A 21,084-nucleotide genomic window follows, 5' to 3' on the forward strand; every position below is an offset into this window, starting at 1 on the left:
CGCTGTCTATGCCATTGATGAAGATATTAAACAGTACCGGTCCCAATATGGACCCCTGCGGGACACCACTCGTCACCAATCTCCATCTGGACATTGAGCTGTTGACCACTACCCTCTGAATGTGACCATCTAACCAATTCCTCACCCACCGGACAGTCCACCCATCAAATCCATACCTCTCCAGTTTAGAGAGAAGGATGTTGTGGGGAACCATGTCCAAGGCCTTACAGAGGTCCAGATAGACGACATCTGTAGCCATAATCTCTAAATCTTCATCTAGGATAACCATTCACCTATCCCAGTGTGTCTGCTATTTAGACTAAAAGTTCCTCAGGGCTAGGAGTGTCTTCACCACCTAAAGTGGAGAAACGTCCTTCCAAGCTAGGACATACTTCTCCAGGGCAAATAGCAACAACTCACTGGGCACTGTGTCAGTTCATGAATGCATCTCTTAGTGGTGCATGGCACAGCTAGACTGAGGGGCCACGAAACACAACCAAGTACAGGAAAGAGCTGAAGTAGAGTGCAGATCTAAGAGTGTGAGTAAAAAAGAAGCAGCCAATGGCCTAAAAAATGCGCTGTCCAAGATTAACCACCTGGCATAGAGGTATTTGTGATTAAATCCCATATCACTTAACTACTAAAAACACAGGCTCCTTTAATTTCTCTTTTTCTGCACTCTACGTACTGTCACACCTATTTATCCCAGCAGCTGGGTTTCCTTTTTAAGGCATAAACTGCTCACTAACTAATTCTAGGAAATGGAGCAGAGATGCTTCTTTCCTTTTAATATCTTTTTTTGTTTGTTTCCTTTTTCAAATACAGTGTTGGTCTATTCCCGCATGACACACAAGGGGGCCATTGACTCAGTATCTCCTTTCATTCTGCCTTTCATATGACCACACTGAACATCATGAATCATTGTACATGATACATAACACATCTCAAATTAAGCAATAGGTAGTGAATGACTAATCACCCCATCTCAATTAAACTAATAGCAGCAATTTTTGTTGCGCTGCGTGTAATTTATTTATAATCACCCTATCTCAATTAAACTAATAGCAGCAATTTCTGTTGCACTGCATGGAACTCAGTGTGTTTTGACAAATAAGTTGTTGTTTGCTTGGAAAGGGAATAGAAGCAGAAAGTATTCTTGTATCTGGAAGAGGTGAAAAACCGCTGAATACAATTTTTTTATCAGCTAAGCCAATGAACAAAACTTTCTGACTCTACCATTTACATGACAAACTTTTTGAAACAGTGACTTTCCTTTTGTTCTGTCTCACCATACAAGAATCATGTCAGATTTAACAACCACATAACAAGGTACTAAGCTCAATTGTGTGTATGTGATCAAGGATGAAAAAAACCAGTCTTCTTATCTCTGGGCTATGACATGCTGCTTCTGAAGTTTTTGTTGCTAGTGATTCACAAAATGAGTCTGAAGGCACCATATCAGAGCCACTTCGGAAAACCAGAGGTGTCCCTGTGGTGGCTCTGTGCTCTGATGACCTCTATGACTTTTAAGGTCTCCTGGTATTTGCTCAAATTAAAGCAACCTTTGGTCTGATTTATTTCATACTAGGGATTGGGCTGATTCTAACACTAGAAATGTCGTACCTTTCTTGTCCTAAACCATGTGAGACGTAGTCTACTAGATTTGTCTTAAAGCAGAGCAAATGTAAATGAGAGAAACACCTATCCCAATAACTAGAAACATGTTAAAAAAATAAAACTCTTTTTCTTACAGGATGGTCGGCATCCAATTCTGCTCCATAGCTTAGGATCTGATTGGCAAACCTGTCCAGCTCCTGGATACTTCTTGGGAACCATGGCACTGCAAAACAGAAAAGAAACAGAGACTGGTATGATCCTTTGTTACTTGGTTTGGGGCCTTCTTTTGGTCTTTCCATCTTTTCATCATAAATATAAAGAAACATATGCAAGGGGCTAAATTCTTTGGGCAGCAATGGTCTTTCCCTGTAGTAGTAGGCAAGAGCAAACCCTGCAAGTTGTCTTGAATTTGTGGCTGTTTTGCACTGTTGGAAGAATACAGAGCATCAGGAATATCTAGCCCTTGGCGCAGAGCTGGCTTGTAATATTTATGATTTTCTGTTTGTTATTCTGTTTCTTGGCTTACCAAAATGTAGGAATTTTTCCAGAGTATCCTTACTATCACAGGAGCTAGAACCAGCCATTTCAAAGGAACAGCAAGAAACCCCACAACAAGAAGGATACCCTCTGAAGGATTTGACCCTCTGAAAATCTCTTTCTAAGACCTACCTGGTGGCCTCACTTAAGCTAGGATGCTGAAATAAAATGATAAATGGCACCCTAATACCTCAGACTAGTATTGCATTACTGCAGTCATTATACAATAATGCATTCATCTAATTAACATTCTGGGCCTTGTTCTCTACTGCCTTATAACTCACATTCTATACACACTGCCTGTGGCGCAGTCAGGGTATGAAATGGGACCACACTGACTACACAGCATGTAATGCCCATGCGGCCTTCCCTTTAGAGAAGGACATAAGGTGGAGGGCAAGGAAGAATCACAGGGCTTTCCAGGTGCAATGTGTTCAGACAGGAGAAAGCAGAAGGCAAGGGTCTTCATGGCAATTGCACTATGAGGAGAGGCTCTCTGCAGCTCATGAGGTACATGGAGCAGTCATCCCAGGTCAGACCTACTTCCTGGAGCCACGAGTGTATTCACCCAGTGATCCAGGCAGTCTCCTGCCATGTGTCCCCTCGCCAGCAAGAGGCCTGGCACACTTGTGCAATGGCTGTACCAGGCTGCAGCCCCCTCTTCCATCACCTCCAGAAGGATCTGGCTGCATACGAAGCAAGGGACGTCCTTGTCAGCCACCACTGGGCCTGACCACCCCAGCCCTCTGAAACATTGAGACAGGGAAGCTCAATGGAGGGATTGCAGAGATCATGGGCCCATTCCTCTCCCTTGTCCTGTCATCGTTTCGGGAAGCACATCTGTAGGTACCACCACTAGGTACCACTGGCAGCTGGGCACATCTTGGGAGCTGCCAGTGCTGCTGGGTTTGGCTTGTTTGGCTTTCCCTTCTGCTGCCCCATTCTTACATTTTTGGCCCTTTGACCCTAGTTGCCTGCCTCTTCTTTTTCCCTTCCCTTCTGCTTGAGTCAGAGGCTACAGCCATGCCTGAATTTAAAAGCCTGTGATGAACTTCTCACAAATACAACTAATTGCTCTTTGAACCCATGTACACATCTGTCTCCAGGAAATTCTTCAGCACTGAGCTCTATCATTTCTTTACATGTGATATGAAAAAATATTTGTTTTTGTTTAAAACTTGATTATTTCATTTGATGTTAATTAGTTCCTGCATACAAACATCATTTGTTGTTATTCACCTTCTCCAGACCACCTAGGATTTTATACCTCCCTGTCAGATCCTCCATCTACCATCCGTCATCCTGGCTGAGACTTTGCCTGTGTATTTCAGGCACAGAAACCACGGGCTGCCTTCGAGCACTCACATCACTTCTCTCTGCACCACTTCCACTTCTACCATGTTTTTTCTGAGGAAAGGGCACAAGACCTCCATCTAAGGATGTACCCCATGCTCAGGCCCTGCAATCATGTCCTATATGCTCCCCACACTGAGTACAAGTCAGCTCCATGGACTCTGAGGCTAGTACCACCCAAAGGTCTGCTGTCCAAGCCCAGGGCCTCTGAACAGCCTCTCTATCAATAAAATGTTGCAGTTCATTTAGTGACTTTCTTGCACGAATGGGTGTCGCTTGCTCAGTCAGTGCTTGTAAAACAGCTCATTCCCCTACGTGGCTCTCTGCTCGGCTGGGAGCACTGCCACTCAGCCATACCTCCCCATTTGATTTTGGGTTTTGTGCCAAATGAACCTGATCCCCAGCCGGCAGCTGCTGCATGAGCTCCCTGAAGCGCCTCACTGATGGGGTTCATCCCAGACCTGGATGGACCACCTAGGGGATAAGAGAATCATGCTGTTTCCAGGATTATTCAGACTTGCTTTCTGCTGAGCCTAACAACATGGAGGGCACTTGTGGGACTGGGTTTCTGCGAGGCACCTGCGCAGAGGGGCCAGCGCAACAACAGCAGCTTTACAGAGCACACTTTGGGCGACCACGGCTCAGCCCCATGCAGAGCGCTCGCTCCCCCTGACCTGCTTGCTGTCCCACCACCAGCCTGGCTCCATCCAACGCTCCCGCTGGGAGCCCTCGGATTTGTTTCAGGCAGGCCAGGGAAAGCAGGCAGCTGGTGGCTGCCAGCCGGGGGAGGTCCCAGGCTGCCAGGGCTCCCCGGGCTGCAGAGACCCGGCCCGGCGGCTCCACGGTGCTCCCGGCTGTGCCTCCCCTTCTCCCGCCCAGCAGAAGTGGGTTTTGGTCCCCCCCCGTTCCGAGCTGCACACCCTTCTGCTTTGCCCTAAAAACCAGACCTGAACAAGTCACTAGATGGCAGCAGCAGTCCCAGGAAGATCTTCCCAAAATGACTTTATTTGTTGCGTGTACCGCTAGCTCTCTAGTTTCTCCAGAAATACTCTCTCACCTTGCTCTTAGCAACCTTCCTGCGCCTCCAGCCCCTTGAGTTATAACCGGTCAGAGAGGGTGAGTAGAAAAAGGTGTGTCTGAGCCCTAGAGAGGGGTCACTACTCACGCCTTGTGAAGGGTGAGCACACCCAGCCATCCCGCCCCTATTCTCTACGTGGGCAGCCGGGCACCAGGTTTATCTCCTAGCTCTGCCACTGAGCTTTGTGTGATGGTGGGGGAATCGCTTCACTGTTTTGTGCTTCAGACTCCCCACTATCAGGCTGAGGTGAGGCACACGAATAAATGTTTTGGGATTAGGCACTGGAAAAAAAGCTGTCTGGCAGCGCCACAGCAAAGAATTTGTCAGTGTTAGTGAATAACCGCTATTCTCAGGGACGCACCATGACCTGAAAGGTCCGGGCTGTGCAGACAGACTGGTGGGGGCTGAAGTCTGCAGTGGATTTCAGCAGCGATGACTGTAGGGTTTTGCTGCCCTGAATCAGAAAGGTCTAGGTGGGCAGGGTTTGAATCATTGCAACTTCAAGAAGGGATAAAATGGATACCGAATAGTGACTTACTTTCATTAAACACATTTTATTCTCAAGATCCCCTACTTTTTGCAGAACTCATGATAAACTCTGGGACAGACCGACCCCCAGGCTGATGCGGTGTCAGTCCCAGGCATGGAGATGTGTGGCTTGTTTTTCCCCTACACAGGAGCAGCACCTTATCTTATAGGCATGCAGCCGCTATAGGTACCTGACCTATTTTCAGCAGGTGTCTGTCCTCCACTCAGGTCCCCCCAGACACCAGCGGTGGCTAAGAGAGAGCAGCTCTGAGCTCGCAGGGCTGGATGAAAGGGGCAGGCTGTGAAAGGGAAATCCTGAGGATGCTTAGTGCTATTTGCACCAGCATAGCTGACGTTAAGTCAGGTCCTGGAAAGTCCTGAGCCTTCTCAGCTCTCGCAGAAACAAGAGTCAAAGGTGCTGAGCACAGCCCCAGGGCAGGCACTGCACCAATTACAGCCCTTGCATCAGGGACCAGGGTGCAAAAGGGCTACTGGGTCTTCTGCCTAGCTGTGGTGTGCCAGGAGGCTGTCCCGAGCCCTCCCAGCAACTATTTAAAAGATCAAATCAAATTACCCCCTGGCTGAATCTATCCCATATTTTGTTTGTGACATCCTCCTCCAGCCCCGTTCGCCAGACTCGCTGTCTGTCTGCACGGCCATTAACGAATTGCCAGGGCAAGCTGTTGCAACACTGGGCCTCTGTGAAGGTTTGAGGAGCAAATGTGGGCTGATCAGTAATAAATATTGATTTGTCTGTAAGTGAAACAACAGCATTTATGGGATCGTGCTGGACACCCAAGTAGTGACCAAATTACCATGGGGTCAAACGCTTAGCAGAATGCTAATAAGCCATTTATATGAGGGGCAGCAAACCAGGGGCAGTGAGGACTTCTGCAGAACTCCTCCATTTGGACCATTATGAGGAGGGTCAAAGACAGGTCTATGCAATTTATAGCAGTTCGAGGCCCAGGTTTAGCCCTTTTTTAAATGGTCCCAAATGCTTTGGCCAGCCTCAGGGTTTAGCAAACAAGGCCCCTACAGAACTTCAGCCTCCAGCCTGTCTCAGAAATGCAATAAATTGTCTGCATTTCCCTAATGCTGCAACAGAATAATATTTAATTCTTTTTTATTCATGGGCTCCGAGTGGTCTGCAGATACCCAGCTTGTTTCCAAAAAGAGCCATGAAGAGATGCACTGTGTTTTCACAACAAATCTTTCCATCTCTACAAAGGGCTTTTGGCCCAGTGACTGCTAGCCTATCTCATCTGAAACTCTGAAACTACCTTAGGATTTAGAGCATTTTGCTGGCCTGCTCTCAGCTAAAATTACACTGCTGGTCCAAACCTGGTATTTGTAACTGTTTTGGTGTGTACATGGGAAACCAAAATTACATTTTGCATTTAAGAGAGGAAAGACCCTAAAAACAGTTAGAGTGCTCAGACAAAAAAAAAGCGCTGTTCATTTATACCTCGCCCAATAAAGCATATACACATGTGTTTAATGTTGAACTATACAGAAGGGGCAAGGCAAGAAATTTTTTCTGACTGTCCACAGAGCACTGTCCCAAGAATGGCACTGTGTGCTTCCTACAGGAAACTGAGTAAAATAGGGATTTTTTGCTCAAATCATGAACATAAACAAAGTTAAGCCTTAGCAAAGAAGGGCTGAGAGCATCTTCAGGCAGTGGTGAAAGAATCAGTCCCATGGAAGCTCGGACTGCCTTCAGGAGAAAACCTTCCCAGCCTTTACCTGCCAACTGAGAAGAGCATGACAACGTCTCCATAACCATATTCCTGAGAGTTTGCTCCCTGGAGGCATATTGCTGTTGTTCTGTGTTTTAGGAATAAAATATCACAAAATCACATCTGTGGATTACGACCAGATTTGCCATGGCTCTGCCCTTGTAGCTGCCTCAGCCCAGAATTTGCCACCCACAGTTCATACCCTAAGCAGGGATTGTTTGACCTTTCAAAATACGGCTCTTTGGGGATTTCAGTTTGACTGGACCCTTATTACTCATGAGAGAAGTTGAAATTGAAAACAAAAAAGAGAAGAAAAAGGGAAAGGGCAAAAAGAAATATCAATCTTCCTCTCTTTCCTTGGCAATAAATTGCTCCCACTTTATACTATTTCTGAATTACTGAAACTAACAAACAAATACGAGTTATCCTCTCAGACAGAAGGGGATCAAGTCCCTTTCTGCAGCACTGACAGGGTAATCTAGCTCAAAAAATCCTTTGATCAACACAGTAACATGCAGTGAAATCCTAATCCTACAGCTGACCACGGGAGTTTTAACTTCTATGCAGTCAGAATTTCACTCACAAGCCTTTCCTGGCTGATATTTAGAGCTGTATCTCTATCCGACTCTGGCCTATACTTATACACAACTTCATTCTTTAATAAAGTTTATTCTTTAATAAAGTTTATTACTAACTTCTTAATAATAGTTAGAAAAACAAAAGTAATGGCAAGCCCTGCTAGGCCCTGTAACTCTCTTCTGCAAATAAAAAAGCCCCCAGAAGAGATCATCTTTGATTTGACATGATCATAAATCACCTAATCAACCTTTTGTCCCTCCATCTCATGAATGGAGAGAACTGACTCCAAAGAGTATCTGCCTTCTTCTTTTTCATCTTCAAATGTAATGTCATGGGTAGGACACAAAGGAAACAGTAAAAGGATTACTAGCAGTGATCTCAAGAAGGTATTAATGTCCTTTCATGTTGTTCCTAGGAAGGAAGAGGCAGATCCAGACCTAAAGCATTTAAAGTCTGAAATCCTATTAAAATCACATCTGTTATCTGAAGAGGCATTTACATATGTCTCAGACTGGATGCTGGGCAGCCATCACTGTACCAAGCAGCCTCAACTCCAGCAAAAATCTCTGACAATTAGGAGCACGGACAACTCACAAAATCTTTCCTTATTTCCCTCCGAAGGCAGAATTACGACTAACCTGCCTGGGATTTCTTCCAGGAGCAGGGAGTTATTCCTGCTCCCACCAAAGTGGGTGGCAGAGCCTCCCCATTTTCAATAGCAGGAGTGAGGCGCATCCACAAGCCCAAAAAGTGGAGAGGCGGATGGATGGTGTTGGACTCACATGTACCTGTGTGAGGGACAGCAGGGAGCAGGGGTAATGGTCACCCCGGGGGACTTTTCCTCCCCTCCTTTCATCTCAGCCCAGAGGTGCAAGAGTCCCGTAAGGATGGGGCTGAAGCAGCCAGCAGCCAGGGTCCAGGAGACCAAACTCAGAAAGTAAATCCAAGTGTTTGAAAGGGCATACCAGCCTAGGAGCACAGGAGGGCAATTCCTCCTCCTGCCCCATGAGGATGCCACCGCATCGTGCCAGGCTCTTGGCACATCCACCACACTACAAGGTTTGTGCCAAGGTTGATCTGTGAGGTCCCAGAGATATTTGGCAAGGGGGAAGGCACTGCAACAGTACTTCACTGTCACTTTTTGTTTTGTTATGCTGCCTTTTACTAGCAGTTCCTACCTGAATAAGGAGAATCTGGAAGGCAGCTGGACTTTGTGTGAAGGATCCATTGAATAAACAGTTTATAAAGAGTCAGCAAATGAGAAACAACTGGTTTAATAATTAGTTAAGTAATTGCTCACCAGAGCAATAGAATCCTTATAGCCCATATTTACACCTAGGTTTTATCTAATCTACTGGAGACACTCCAGAAAAGAGCAACAAGATTGGCCACAAGCCCAGAAACCAGGTGCCCTGAGAAGAGAAGGCTGAGATTGGGCAGGATACATCACCAGACACCAAAAAGGCTGGTCTAAAGAGGAAGAATATCTTCTGTTCCCAATGTCAAAGGCAGACAGGAGGAGAAGTCATCAGCTCTCGGTGCAGCAAGTGAGGCTGGGTCAGAGCAGGGCAGCCCCGCAGCGCAGAGCCGTGGAGCCCGGGAAATCTCCACCACTCAGGACAGACGGTGGTTTAGCTAGTCCTGCCTTTTGCCAGGGGACAGACCACATAACCCCTTACAGGACTTTTGCCCCCATCTTCTGATTTAAAATTTTACATCTATTTTTATGATGCCCTATCATAATTGTAACGTACTCATCTGTCAGTGCTGGCTCTGTATGGACTGACTCTGAATGGACTCACTGTACAAGACAGCAAAGTCTGACTGGGTTCACAGGGTCTGTGTGTCACTTAAAAGTTAAAAAACAGCTTCTTTTCACCTGAGTGCCCTCTGGGAGAAGTGTTCAAGATAAGGCAGTCCCCCAGCTGGGACACACAATGCACAGGCATTGTAGATGTCTCCAGGACACACTCTTGGTGACCTCCCTTGGGACTCCAGGGAGCCATCCTTCCTTAGTAAGGCGAAAGGCAGTCTTCAATAGGTGACATTTTTCCATAAAATGGCACTGTAGAGGCTTGACTCTGCTGGGTGCTGAACAGGCACCGATTTATTATGGGGATGGGGTGGGAGGGAAAAGGAGGCAGATCAAGGCCTGGATTTCTCAGGGGAATTGATGTACCATCTGCAAGCCAAGTCTATACATGCACCTGCAGATTTTTCTGGAACTGTTTGCCCTTTTAAATTGTGATTGAGTTTATGTGGGGTTTTTGACTCAGGGCAGACAGTAACTAGACAGATGTAGTGCATCCCATATGGAGATCCTTGTTGTCTCTCGTCTTCCAAGTTCTCATGTGGGCAGAGAACATAGGAAAAGGCTAAAAGTGTACAGGCTCTGCAGTGGCTTTCAGTGTTCAGTGGTCCAAAAGCTATGGGATGGTAGTCAGAGATTCAGGAGATATGTCATTGGGCTTGATAAGCTAACGTATCTGCGTTAAACATGGCAGTTTGGGTCCCACCTGCACCCCTGTTATTCCTTCACGTTACAGGTGTGTGTCAAGAACAAAAGTTGCCACCCCGCATGACTTACCAAAAGCTGTGTATATAAATGCTGCCTGTTTTAAAACAGGGCAGAGACTGGGAGCAGAAAATAGATGTACCTACAACTTCCTGCACAATTGCTTAGGGCATAACACCAGTTCCCAGGACACCCAGTCAGAAGCACGGCAAAAGATGGAGCATTGCAGTTTACAATGAGAGAAAATCTTTGTATGAAAAAGCTTACAATATCAGCAAAATAGGCAGAGGGAGGGAAATGCAGCCATACAGATCCAAGAGGAACTCCTTTGCTACAGGAAAAAGAAGTCATTTAAGTATATGACATTGTCAATTCCTTGTCAATATTATCCTTGTCAGTGTATCCTTACCAGTGTCCTTCTTCTTTGTTCGTGAAAGCTCGTGGACTGTTGCTCCGATATCATTTCTCAAGGAGTTGATGATCTTGTCCAGCGCTGGGACATTCTTGCCTTCCAAGTTAATGAAGAATTCGTACTCATCTTTGTTGAGACGGGAAGGTCGAGACTCAATGTGGGTCAGGTTTATACCTTTTTCCTATGAGAAAGAGATATTTTAGTCACACAGGGTTTGGGGGAACAAATATGACAAAGACTAGCTAAAATTCACGTGTTAGTCAACAACCCATACTATACAATCCAAATAACTCAAAAGTAGAGACTTGCCTCTGGTGGCCACTGGACTGAGGATTTTCACAAGAGGGAGAGAGACAAAAAGGAAGAATGAGAAGGATGTGGGGCTCATCCTTGTGCAGAGCACCACCATAAAGACTATGCACTACATAAACCTTTGAAAAAGGTAGAAGCAGGATACAAGTTGTAAACAGGCTTTGTATTGTAAATAGTGACTCCAGCACCGCAAGTACGTAATGGGAGCTTGTCTGGGTGGACAAGAACATTTCCCCAGGATCAACACGGGAAGTAGGCGTTCCACCTGTAGAGAACCCTCTCATGAGAAAGCAAATGCTGTATTTATGAGCATCTTGAAAGGAGGTTGGAAAAGCAAGCAGTTGGGCACCCTGTGAGATAAGCTTCTGCCAAGCCACTGCACAGTCACCTGCAAAGCCACCTGCACAGTTTCCAGGGCTGTGAGCAGGTGTTGGGCAGAGATCCAATGGGAAACGTATCTGCACCAAAAAGGTAGCCCAGGTTTGTGCAAATAAAAACATGGGTGTTTTAAATCACAGCATCACAAAATCACAGAACTGCGGAGTGACTGAGGTTGGATGGGGCTGCTGGATATCATCTAGTCCAACTCAGTCCTGCTCAAGCAGAGTCCGCTAGAGCAGATTGCTCAGGACTGTGTCCAGTTGCATTTTGAGTATCTCCACAGATGCAGACTCCACAACCTCTCTGGGCAACCTGCTCCAGAGTCTGATCACTCTCACAGCAAATAAGCCTTTTCTTTAGCACAGAAATTCAAATTCCATCTCATCAAATATCTTCACTGACCAGCAGCAGTGCCTCCTAGCTTTGAAGAAAGGGATCATTTGCAACTATGGTCTTGATGACTATGGCCAGTGGGTACCTGACCTCAAGCATGCCATCATGTCAATGTGTAAAGCAACAAGTAGCTAAAAATCCTATTTTTCCAGTCACTTAAGCACAAGTCCAGGAAAATCTACCTCAGTTCAGCTGAACTCAAATGTTTTCCTGAGTAGTGTAATTTGAATATGAAAGTATTACTTCTTTTTTTTTTTTTTTTTTTTAGAAAAACCTTTTAAACAGATTTCAATTGGTGCTGACTTTACCACCTGACCTTCCCGTCAGGCTCACACTGCAGCTGCAGCCACGGCACACCAAGGCCAGGTCTGGGCTTCTGTCCCCTGTGAGAAATAGACCAACCCCTGGAGGAAATTTGAGCCTGAAGAACAACCACAGAACAGTCAGAGGAGCTGACACACGGCGTTCAGCAGCCCTGGAGAAGCTGCTGGTTTGCTGCTTTCAGGCATAAGAAGACCCCAAAGTACATGGGGTGAAATGATGGCCCCGCTGGTGTCAGTGTCAAACCCTCTGCTGCAGTAGGGTCAGGATTTCATCCATGAAGAAACGCTGTGAGGATCTACTTGTGACCTACAGGGAAGAAAAAGGGAAGCTTTTTTCCTGTACCTCCCTCTAGTTTGAGCTTCTCAAGGCCTTTAAGGTTTTCTTTGCTCTTCTCACTGCTTGCACAGCACAGGGGGACATCTGGCCATCAGTGGCAAAGGCCTCATTCACTCCACCACAAAAGGCAGTTTATTACTTTGTAGAAAAAAACATGCATGTCATTCCTCTGTTTCCTGAGTGTCACACGCTACAGATGAACTTAAATTGTTTGGCTAGATACCAATACAATAAGTTGAAAAGGTCAAAAGCGCATTCACCAACTGCTGCTCTTGAGAGATGCTGTCCTCGCGGGGCCGTCTGGGGGAGAGAATGGCCGCCACTGTCCTGGGCCCTGAGGACAATTTGTTTTAGGCCTCCAAAGCCCCGTTTCGCAAACAGACCGCACATTGTACCCTCTACTTGGTGAGGTGCTGGGAGGTGGGGCAGCCCAGAGCTGGAAGTTCAGATGACTCGGGGCTTGAAGCTTTTGACCGAGAGCAGGCGCAGGGGGCTGCCAGCCTCTTTGCCACGGCTGCACCATGGAGAGGCGGTGTGGCAATGTGGGGCTGGCACTCGGAGCCCTGGGCCGTTCGGCTGTTCTGCATAGGTGGAGAGCAGGTGTAAAACCTCCCCCTGCCAAAGGCTCTGCTCAGGCACACTGGGGTGCTGCTTTACTTTCACCTTGCACTGATGTGTCGGGGTGTTATGTTCTGTCTCTGTGTAGATTCACGGGGAATGGGGTCCCGGGCCCTGACTGGGCTTTCTACATCTTGCAGAGGCTGTGATAACATGGACCTCTCTTCTGTGGCTGTTATCCCCCACTTCCCTCCCCCACCCAAAAATGTTCATCCCTGCCTCAGCATCCCTCCCCTGGAGATAGCAGAGGTGTTTGAGAGATCACACAGCTACCTCGACTATATCCTTTTTTTTTTGGCCAGGTGACTTTTCTGTTGTACCAGCTCTCCAACCTGGCTCAGTGAGCAGCTGCACAAACAGTGGTGCCCACAAAATGGCGGGAACGATGCAGGGGTTGGGAATGAAGAGACAAGCTGCAGGGTGGGCACAAGGCATGCTTAAGTCAGCAGGAGCATCAATGCCTCCCAAAGTATGGCCACAACCTAAAAGAGTGGGAAAAAGGAAAAAAAAAAAAAGAAGACAGAGAGGAAGGAGCTCATGGAAAGAGTCACCTCCTTTCTTACACCTGAGATAAGCAGAACAGCTTCCCGCAGAATGTGAAGCTGGTTTGCTGTTTATTTGAGGGGTGCCTGCAGCTCAGCAATGTGCAGAGCCAACCCGTTACCTCTTTGTGCCGAGGCTTCAGGACCTCACAGCAGAGAAGCTGAAGGGAGAACTCTTCTGGTGACTGTTTTCAAAGCAAGAATTCAGCAGCATAAGTCCAACTCCCTGAACTGGTGCTCCTGGAGAAACATGCTCTCATATGCTGTGCCTCCCTACTAAGCCCCTGATTTCAAAATATTTACAGTGGCTCTGTTACTAGAGTTGCTTTACAAATCTCAATTTCATTCTAGTCCAACTACTCCATCTAGTGTTTAATCTTCATAGTTTCACACTGTTCAAAACTTTTGTATCCTCAGTATTGCCAAATCTTGCAATTGCATCAGGTTTCTCACAGTAGTTGATGCTTCATTTAAAGCTCCAACTTCTGGAGACAAATGCTTACCTGAGAAAGGAGAATGGGGGCATTTTTGGTTTAGTTGTTTATTTTGAGCAGTTTTCAATCTCTCTGTTGTTTTTTTAATAGAGCTTGAAATGTTGACAATGTATGCCCTCAAAAGACAGCTAATAAAAATTCTGTATTTATTTTATGGCACTTCATGATTTCTCAGCTATTTTTTGTTGATGGAACCTAACTCCTAACCTAACTGTTTTTGGAAGATCTGGGCTGTCACACATTTGAGGCTGTATTCACACCTGAACTATTAAAACTGGTCTCTTCTGCCTTTCCTGTTTTAGAGTTCATAGGAATCAGATGAGCCCATGACTTGAGATTAAATGTGCCTCTGCTGAATTCGCTCCATCATCCATTGCAACTGCAAAGAACTTGCAGCAGATTGGTGTTTCCCTACTTCTCCTCAGGTTTATGATCAGCATAGAGGTTGAGTCTCTCCTACATGGACACATCCTATCATACAACCACGTACCTGCTGGAGTGCTTCTCTGTTGGTAGAGGAGGGGTAGCTGTTCACCTTGCATTTATTTCAAAACAGTGTACTAGGCCATTTCTAACATACTTTTTAGCAACTATTAACAATTCGGAACAGATTTTGCCTTGAGGACTGAGGGTAGCATTAGGTGTAGCACCTAATGGAGATCACAGGGGTACAGTATTGCCAGATCCCTTGAAGTTAGCAGAAGTCACTCCAAATTTATTGCTTTTTTTCTTAATACCTCCACTCCTGGTGGTGAAAGATCTCAGCTTTCATTATTTGAATATCCGAATTAACTGTATCTCTATCACTGCCCATTAGAGAAAGAAGTCTCAAGACATGTTCTCAGAGCTCAAAAATCAAGTTAGAACTAAGTCCATTTTGTGTAAGTCATGATTTTTGAATGACAGGGGTTAGTGATACAGATATCATTTTACAACAGAGGCAACGGTGGATGCAGGGGGAGATTACCCGTCTCCCTGCCTGCCTTACCCAGCAGCGCTGGACCTCAGCCTTGGCTCCCTCTCAGAGACCATGAAGCAGCTCCAGCCCCTTCCCCAGTTTATTCCAACTATGCCATCCCAACCAAGTGTCTCCCACCCTGCATCTGCCCCACACTGGTGGGATCAAACCAGCCTGGTGTTACACTATGTCGGCAGTCTTGCAGAGGTCACTGCCAAGAGAATGTGATCCCACGCTCAGAGAGTTTAATGGCCTGATCATTGGAAAAGAAAAGTTGTGTTTTCACAGCTACATGGGGAAGCTTTCAGTAGGGATGGATCATTTCTGGGAATGTTATGGACTACTGCTTCTCATGGCATTCATATGTCCTTCCATTTACGCATTACTAAGTGCTCCTGTATACGGTTGCTAAAACTAAGTACAGCTGTGAAATCCATCTGCAGCTTGTTTTCATGACTGTTGTCATTAAGCAAGTTTGGCTTCATCAGGAGACCCCACATTGTTACCAGATGAAAAACCGTCAACATCTCTACAGTGCCGCTAATCAACATTCAGTGAGAACTTGGGTGAACTCTCCCAAAACAAGAATTTACTTGCAGTTTCCTGATACCAAAAAAAGTGACATGTCCTTTTAACCCTTGCCATGGGCTAGTTCTGGGTTTCCTGAAGGATGACACTTTCAGAAGCACAAGTAGAAACTCAGTGCCTAATTTTCACAGATTGGAGGAGTTGGAAGTTACAGCGATGCCTTCAGCCATGGTTTCCCAAAGTGAAGGCAAAGGCAGCCGTCTGGTTTAGCCACCTTCTCAGTTGAAGACAGTGCTTCCCCATCTTCTCCCCCACATCTGCCAGGATATTCCTTGCATGACAAGCTCCCAGAGGCAAAGGGACCCAGAGGTAACCCCTGCCAGCAAACAGCTCCAGAGGGCAGCGGGCCCCGGAGCAGTCCCTGGTGCCCATCACTCTGCACTTCTGCTCCAGCCCTGAAGTTTGGTATGAGGCATTCAGCACAATCTAGCCACAAAACATGAAGAGTAGGACAAACCAAAAAACAGACATAAGAGCATGTGGCACTGCATAAGCACCTAGCAAGATGGCACTCCTCTCTTAAAACTCATGTTATTTTACTAGATCAAGGAGCCCTGCTCTCCTGGCCCTGGAAAGAGGAGAGCTCAGACTGACACGGATCTGGAGCACTGAGTTCAGGTGCAATAAAATTATTGTAGCTGTGCATACGCATACGGTGATGAAAAAACAAGTCTCTTGGGAGAGGCATGCCTGGCCTGTTCACCTATCGCTGCAGATACCTCCAACACACCCCCTGGCCAAAGTGACTGCTTGCTTCTCCTGATTTGGAAACAACCCAAAAAACACTGCAGAGCCAATACCTTCCTAAGGGACAAAGAGATAACAGTCACTTTGGACTTTCTGTTGAATACAGTAAGCTCCTAAACAGAAAAAGAGCACAGTCATCTTTGCTGGCTCTGAAAGTTCAGGGTCTCATTCAGTGCAGCCCATTACTCTCATCCAGTCCTCCCATGGAGCAGTAACTTACTCCAGGAGCAGGAGTACTACTCAGTCCAAACCAATGGGGCTGCTTTTGAGCTAGAGCCCTACCCACTGTAAACAATACCACTCACGGCTGGACCTTGTACTGAAGTCCTGCTCTGTATTTGGGAAGGTCATGTCAGTGAAAAGAAGATGGAAGGCTCCTCTCCGAGAATGGGTTGAGCAAACTTGTAATATATTCCAACCCAATGTTTGCCACATACCACAGCTGACATGTCTTCTACTACTCGTAAATCCATCAGGAAAAGAACTTTGGAGGAGATTAATGCATTCACAAATTCATGTGGAAAAATTTCAATTAAAACTGAGGGCAATCCTTTTTGCATATTGAAATGTTTAGTTCTGATATTTTTTAATGATTAATTTAACTTTGGAAATGCCAATCTTTGAGGGGGGACAACTTTTTTTTTCACTTTTTTTCTTTCAGAATGGGCTTTGTTGTTTAAAAAAATGATCTCAATTTCAATAGGCTTTTATCACTACAGAGAAAAATAAACATTCCCATCAAGTGTAACATTTGATTTAACCCAAAATGCTCTGCCTTGCTTTTTTCAGTTTTGATAAGAGACCTGGAAGATTTCTGTCTTTTTCTGACCTGGACTTATATGCTGTAACTTTTTGATTTGTCCAGTGAATCAAAAAAGAAACTTAACTCCACAATAACTATTCTATCTTCCTGACATAAGCATGATATTTTGCTTGTGTGTGATGTTCTGTTTCAGACTAACGTATTTATCTGAGTTTTGGCTTCCTAGCTATCATCTTCTGTAATAACATGAGACAAATAAACAGCATATGGCTGCACCAAGCAGTGCCTTAGTGCACAGCAGGTCCTAATAAAATGAAGTTGGTGTAAAGACTCTGCTGGTGGGTTTATGCTGTCTCTACAGCTACCCTCAAGACTGCAATGAGGACAGAGGTGTTACCCAAGCAGAACCCATAAGGAAGCTGTATGCACACTAGGACAGATAAAGATTATGGACAAACAGGCTTTTCAAGTGCAAAATAATTGGGTTTGATAAGCAGAAAGCAAATCTTTACCACATCCCAATATACACACAGAGCAGCTAGTATGGAAGCAAAGTGGATTCAGTTTTAACAATCTACTTATTACTGGGTATGATTGAGCTGATATTACATTACAGCACATGTCAGAGGGTGAGTCTGGCCCTGCAGACATTGCCTCTCCACAGGGAAGGTGGAGAAGGGACTGCAGGGACTCTACTGTCAACAGTGGCATAGGGCACCCTGGGTACAGAGCAGCCCAGGAGGAGCAGACTCATGCAACCAGGCAAGGATTTGCAAAACAGAGGGGAGACAAGAGCCAAGGGTCAGAAGAGCTTAGGAGCCTGCTGAGGTCTGGTGTTTAGGGGGTCTTCCTGAGTGCTGCTTATTTTTGTGTGCGAGGCTGAGAAAAGATTCTCCTCCCACCCAAAGCAGATGTTGAACCCTTCCGTAGACGTGGCCCGGGTTTGCTTTTAAAGACAGAAATGCTTCCAGCTTAAAAAGCCATATAGTCTTCCTTTAAATATGTGTCTGCCCTTCTGAGGGTCTAGCCCTACTTCCATACAGACTGCTTGCTCTTTTTTGACATTGTGCATTGGCCTAGCACTGAAATGCATTAGAGAGAATATGAATCAAGAGTAAACATAAGAAGAAAGTGGATATAATCAAGTACATTTTGGACATAAAGACAGCAGACTTAAGGAGCTGAGTACATAGAGGAGATTCCTCAGAAAAAAAGCCTTCAAGCTACATAGGAAAAACAACAGTTGTCACTGTAGCCACATACTTGTGTGCAACTGGGATCTGAACAGAAAACAAGAGTTTGGGTCTTTGAGCAAAAAAACAAATGTGAGAGCATGCAGCACTCTCTCAACTGCATGAGCAACCCTGAGGGATGTTTGAGTAGGACAAACATTGGTCTTTCCCCAAAACACATTGAAATTCTCTTAAACTTGGTGTCTCAGTTACAGGATGTAATTCTCTCCTGTGAGTGCTCTCTCTGTAGCCACTGGCCTTGTGCCTTCACCTACCTGGATACGAGGCCCCCCTACCTTCAGTCCATCCTGGCCCACAATGGGGGTTTACCCAGTTCATCTGGGCTGTGTTTGGACACTACTTCCTTCCCTGGGAGGTTTACCTCCTGAGCAAGTACAGATTATGTCTGGACTGGGGAGCAGCCGTGGTGCTTGATTTGCCGTCAGTCCTGGGCCTCCTGTTATCCAGGTGCAGGGCCAGGCTGGAGCACAGCACAGCTCCCTTTGGGCTCTTGCTCCCCGTGGAGATCAAGCTGTAGTGGGGGCTAATGCCTGGCCAAGTTTTACCCCAGCACAGAAGTAGGACATGGGCAGGATGTGAACCTGAGAGTGAGGAGCTGCTCCTGCATCCCGGGCAGGGACACAAGAGTGACGGAACAACCCTCGCAGAGTAACAGAAATTTTTGCTCCAGCTCTTAAATCAAGGAGAGGATGAACCTCCCCAGGTCCACACAGACACTTCCTTTACAGAAAGGCAGCCTGGCTGCTGATGGCACCATGAGATGTCTCCTTTCTTTAGGTATCCCCTCAATTCCCTGTATCTCAGTCTGGATATTGCTTCCACGTTTTCTTCCCTGTCTTGAGAGAGGATTTATTTTCAAGACTTTCATATTTACAGCTCTCTTAATCCTCCTCCTCCCCTCTTCGTGTCCCAGAGTAGTTTTACAGATTGTCTAGAGAAAAGGCAAAATCCTCAAAGCCAGTGCTGGAGGCACCATCCCTTAATCACTCCCAAGTGTGAGCTGGGAGGAGGAGAGGGTTGAGCTGTGCCCTCCGCCTGCGTTCCCATGTGCGAGTGCCCAGAGAGATCCCAGAAGCCTGGGCAAACCCCAGCCTCAGCAAGGATCAGAGGGGCTCCGAACACACCACACATGGCCATCAGCACGCACGAGTGGCTGTACAAGGTCTGGCCCTCTGTGGGGGCCAGCAGCTGCAGCGCCACGTCCACTTCGGGGAACAGTCTGATCATATTTTGTGGCTTTTTTGTTTTCCTTTTTCCTACTTCATGTGGTTGTGTGAGGCAGTGACAGCCAAAGCAGCCGTTCCCACATCTTCTCCCTGTGCCACCCCTCTGAGACAAACCCACTGTGTTTCCCCAGGCCAGCACCGAGCTGGAGACAGAGACCCTGGTGACAAGGCGAGGGGTCTCCCTGCCCAGAGGAGCCCACCAACAGAGGGTCTGGACCAACTCCTATAGCTAACCTGCACCTCACAGTTGATTTTATCAAGCAGGGAAGGGGTACAAGAGGAAAAAAACCCTCTCGAGGTCTTCCTCTTTGTCCCCACCCTTCACCTGTATATCACCGCCTTCCCCATCTCTGCTGCAGATGTCACTGAGAACAAAGTCTGTGTCTCTGAGATACCATGGTTATGGCCTGGGTGGGAAAGGGTGGGGGTTGTCTCAGCTGTGCATGTCCATGAGTCTTACACAGCTGTACACAGAGCGAGGACCTTTACGTTGAGTTAGAACAGCCCAAGGGCTGCTCTGGTTTACACACCCCAGTACTCATGAATTCGTTAATGACAGTCCTGAGGAGCTGAAGCTGCAGGTCAGGCTTGTACCATTAAATTCCTTCCCTCCAGCCCTACTACATTGCCAACAGCACGCAAAACTGGCTTAAGAGTTCCTATGCCCGGTCTCTTGTCAAACCTTGGTGCTGGGGCAGATTGCAAGTTTGCACAGAAAGAATCAGCCTCATTGGGTTGGGAAACCACCACAGTGCAGACATCTTTCAGTTGCTGTCAGGGTCACTTGGGAAAACCATGATTCAGCTGGTCTAGTTTAGGTACGTGCTTTGGGGCAAGAAGAGTCATACGCAAGGAGTGGCTATTTCTCTCCTTTCTATACTAACTCCCCTGCGGATTTTCCTTTAAGGCTGATAGCAATTTGGTTAGTAGACAGCAATGCATTTAATAAGAGAATATCAACAGGCCTCCTTAGTTCACCTACAGACATGCACGCTGCCAACATATGGACATTTTGCAGGACTGTATTGCAATGGTCAGTTCACAGATTCAGACTAGCTCTGCTGTCATTGGTATGAATTTCCCTTCATCTTAATGAATCAAATATGTCCTATAACTCATAATTATTTTTCATTTGTACTAATACCACACAAACCTTTCATCCCCTAGTCAATTCAGTTTACAAATGGAAAGTATGCAGGCCACAACTTTTTACAGTGTTCTATAGAAAGAGCTGCTTTCAGGCACAACTATTACATGTTGATATTCTTTAAAAAAAAGAGTCACAAAACCAATATAACAGAGTGTATTGGCTTGGGAACACAGAGTACACAGCTGTGTGTGTTGCAACACGGCCATCCTGAATTGCAAGGATTTCGTGCTTTTTAAACTGCATCCATGACATCTGGGAAATATTTCTGGAAGAATAAATAGGCACACAATGTCCTGAAAGGTAAATGGCTCCTTGTTTCTCCAAAAGTTTTCCGAATCAGTCAGTACAAACCGCTGAGTTCCTTTGGAGTGAACAAAGTGCAAAATGCTGCCATTTTTATGCTGTTTTGTAGTTATCATCTACCCTCTCTGTAGAAGTACCAACAGTGGGAGATGGTGGGCTTATTTATATCAGATTTACTGAGGTAAACAAGGGCTAAGAGGACAGTAGCTGCCCCTAGTAGAAATGCTTCATGCAACATGTGCTCTATGAGTCACACGGCTCACATTCAGGTTATATTTGCCTTTCTATACATATAAATAATATAAATATAAATATAAATATAAATATAAATATAA

General features: G+C 46.0%; 1 protein-coding gene across 1 annotated transcript in view; it reads right to left on the reverse strand.

Moving 5' to 3' along the window:
- The window catches only part of PAH (phenylalanine hydroxylase), a 39,849-nt gene that overhangs the window by 13,670 nt on the left and 5,095 nt on the right, over positions 1–21,084 (reverse strand). Inside the window, exons 3-4 of the mRNA XM_009332953.1 lie at positions 10,359–10,542; positions 1,752–1,840 (exon numbers count right to left, since the gene is read on the reverse strand). Of these exons, the coding sequence (XP_009331228.1) occupies positions 1,752–1,840; positions 10,359–10,542 (273 nt within the window). The remainder of the gene's footprint in view (positions 1–1,751; positions 1,841–10,358; positions 10,543–21,084) is intronic.

Source organism: Pygoscelis adeliae, unplaced genomic scaffold (assembly GCF_000699105.1).
Source record: "Pygoscelis adeliae isolate BGI_AS28 unplaced genomic scaffold, ASM69910v1 Scaffold38, whole genome shotgun sequence".
Taxonomy (NCBI): domain Eukaryota; kingdom Metazoa; phylum Chordata; class Aves; order Sphenisciformes; family Spheniscidae; genus Pygoscelis; species Pygoscelis adeliae.